The following is a 3,252-nucleotide window of genomic DNA, read 5'->3' on the forward strand; positions in this document are numbered from 1 at the left end:
GATGGATGGATGGATGGATGGATGGATGGATGTGATTTGGAAGATTTGCCCCTTATAAAATAAAAAATAAAGAAAAATTCCTGCTCTTCTGTCTCAGCAGATCATCATGGAAACCATAGAACGCATTGTGGAAAAATGCAACTCCATCTATCGGAGGGCTGAGAGTGTGAAGGTCTACAAAACCAACTGTGACACAATCGCCGAAAGAGTCCACATCCTGGAGAGACTGGTTAAGGGGATCGAAAAAAAGGGACCTGATCACATCACTCCCACAGTTTCCCAATCTTTGATAGAAGTCCTTATGACTCTGACTACTGCAGAGGAACACATAACGAAATTCACCAGGTCGAGCACTATTAAAGGATCTAGTGCCAAGACTAAAGATAATGAGGCAATGTTTGGTAGGATAAGTAAAAAAATAGATGATGGCTTGCAGGTTCTGAATGCGGCACAAGCGATTGATAGTCCCATTGCGCCAAAGCAAACAACCTACCCTGCAGGACCGACGTTTTCTCCGTTTCCACAGCCCAGCCAGACTCTGCAGGTGCAGCAGTTCAGCCTTGCAGCCTCTATGCCTCCTCCACCACAACCGTTATACCCCGCAACCTCTCTGCCTTCTCCAACAGCATCATTATACTCCCAACCCTCTCTGCCTCCTCCAACAGCCCCGTTATACCCTACAGCCTCTCTGACTTCCCAAACACAGCAGTACAACCAAAGTTTCTCCAAACCTATGGTTCCAACTTTCCAAATGTCCAACCACATGACCACTGTGCCTCTGCACAGCAATAACCCACCAGCCTCATTTTCCACGGCCTGTTATGGTTTCAGTGTTCCACAACCAGGCAACGGCTACTATGCGAATGGTTCTGGCACCATGACGTCGATGTCTTACCCCACCCCAATGAATATCTCCCACCAAAGCACCTCAATCGCGACAAATTATGTTGTCAACAATCCCACCTTTCAGTAGGGTGCTTAAGAGGCTAAAATAATAAATTGGCTCAACTTGGAGGAGGTAAAACATTTAAAAATGAGGTGGAAACAATAGCAAAAATCCCTGCGAGTCTGCGCATCTGTAATCATGTTGAATGTTCAGAAATAAAAATAGTAAATGAATAATGAAGAAGACTTCTGTGCAGCCAAAAACAAATTAAGGCAGCAATCCCTTATGCAGTTATGCAAGAATCAAACAAAAACAAGTTAAACTTCCTGTAAAGGACCAAGAGATGAGTGCCTGAAAAAGAACATCTTTAACTTGCAGCATGAGGGATTTTTTTTTCTCCTTCAATTAAGGCACATTATAAATCAGCCATGTTTGTTTTTCTAAAGGTAAATGATTAGACCTCAGGAGTCACACAACCCATTCAGCTTGCAAACATTCATCAAAAATCGGCTCATTGCGTAACCAATATCTTATGATTCTTACTGAAACATAGTGTCTAATACTTGGGCAAATGGATTCTGTCTTTAAAGATCATAGTAATTTGAGGTTTGGGAAAACTTTTCTGTTCACTTCCATTTAATGTAAAGAAGAATGACTATGAATAGCATTTTCTGTATTTATCATTAAATCTGTTTAAATAAAACTACAAAATAGCAAAACTTTTCTATATCTGCTATATTTTTTCTGTGCATTTAAAGTTAATGATACTCGCATTTTGATTGAAAGTTTAACATTATGAAGATTTAAAAAAATAAGTATTTAACCGATACCTTTCTAAAAACGCTGCTGTGATGAGCACTTTAATATTTACATTTTATTCATAAGCACAGGCTAAATGTAACTAACGTGATTTAACTGCTTCTAACACAAATGTTCTTTATATGTGACGTCTTAATGATTTTAAATGATGTTGAACATTGTAAAATTTATTGCAAGATTACTTCCATTTTGTCTTTGTAAAATGCAACATACTTTTGAAATTCCTTATTGCTGTGTTATTGAAACAGGGGGATTGTACGTACATTAAAGGTAAAGCATTGTGTGTTTTGATCTTCTAGTTGTTACCAACCTTTTTTCTAACTGTATTTCACTCCAATATTGGGTTCATATGAGGAGAAACAATAATAAAGAAAACTGGGGAAATTTACAAAAGTTGTTATCTTTTGATAGTTTTCTATTCTTATCTTATAGAAACTATGATTCAAGGTATAAGAATTTTCATTAGTTTGAGTTGAATAAAATCTTTACCTCTTGTAATAATTAGAAAATAAAATGATAAGTGACAAACAACTGAGAGCTCAGGGGCAGAGCTCGGGGAAATCTGCCCGGCCCCTACAGGTGACACCCACCCCCCCACCCCCAAATGACTGACACATCTCAGCACTATGTCATTCCTGTACAGTAGTTCTGGCTATTCGTTAATCTTTGTGAGGTGTTTCTATGTTTTTAATGAGACGCTCTGTGGATAACGAACTTTACATTTTAAACTGCAGTTTGAATTAATCATGATGCATTGAACCATGCAAAGATATGTCCATATCACATCCATGACTTTCCAGGCACTCATCATCATCATAATAGTCTCCATCAGAGGTGTCAAGTAAAGAAGTACAAATACTTTGTTACTGTTTTTTGGTATCTCTACTTTACTCCATTACTTATTTTTCTTCCTACTTCTGACTTCTACTCATTACATTTTCACACAAGTATCTGTACTTTCTATTCCTTACAGTTTTAAAACAAACGTTATTTGTTACTCTTGGCTTCGGTTTAATGCATAGGTCACGGATTAGCGGACCGGGGTCTGATGCTATGCCGAAAAGTGCATCCCTGCAGAGATATGCATCCCTAGTGGCGGGAGCGTGCCTCTCTCTGTACAACTGTGACTATAAACGAGGAAAACGGATTAAAATATGACCAGTGGAGCTACTTGTTGTTATATTAATGATATAAAAATGTTTAAATATTCCTCTGGTGGGAAAAATTTTTTTGGTTATTTGGCAGATTCATTTACAAAAGTACGGGTGTTATGAACAACATTAGATCCAAAGATTGTGTCCGAGGTACGGCTGATTTATTTGTTCTAGTCTGTTGTTGTTCACACACAACAATACACAGTGATGCCGACGGGAGTTTGGAAACTGCAAAGCTTTGTCTTCAGCGGAAAATCAAACGCGCATCTACACAGACCAGCGTTCACTGACCAGTGTGATGCATTCACGAGCAACAGATAGCTATGGTGCACTCAGGTGACAATAATGCATTTATAGATTATATATATATATATATATATATATATATATATA

The 3,252-nt window shown here is 38.1% G+C and overlaps 1 protein-coding gene across 3 annotated transcripts in view; it reads left to right on the forward strand.

Moving 5' to 3' along the window:
- Window positions 1-1,182, forward strand: part of LOC107099710 (formin-like protein 2) — a 3,408-nt gene extending 2,226 nt beyond the window's left edge. The window contains exon 3 of one of the 3 annotated variants that reach the window (XM_015397946.1): window positions 101-1,182. In XM_015397946.1, the coding sequence (XP_015253432.1) occupies window positions 107-973 (867 nt within the window). In that variant the 5' untranslated portion in view covers window positions 101-106 and the 3' untranslated portion in view covers window positions 974-1,182. Of the gene's footprint in view, window positions 1-72 lie in introns of all 3 variants that reach the window. The other 2 variants (XM_015397947.1, XM_015397948.1) reach the window with 2 other exon arrangements.
- Window positions 1,183-3,252: the final 2,070 nt, after the last annotated feature.

This window comes from Cyprinodon variegatus, unplaced genomic scaffold (assembly GCF_000732505.1).
Source record: "Cyprinodon variegatus isolate N-32 unplaced genomic scaffold, C_variegatus-1.0 Scaffold899, whole genome shotgun sequence".
Taxonomy (NCBI): Eukaryota; Metazoa; Chordata; class Actinopteri; order Cyprinodontiformes; family Cyprinodontidae; genus Cyprinodon; species Cyprinodon variegatus.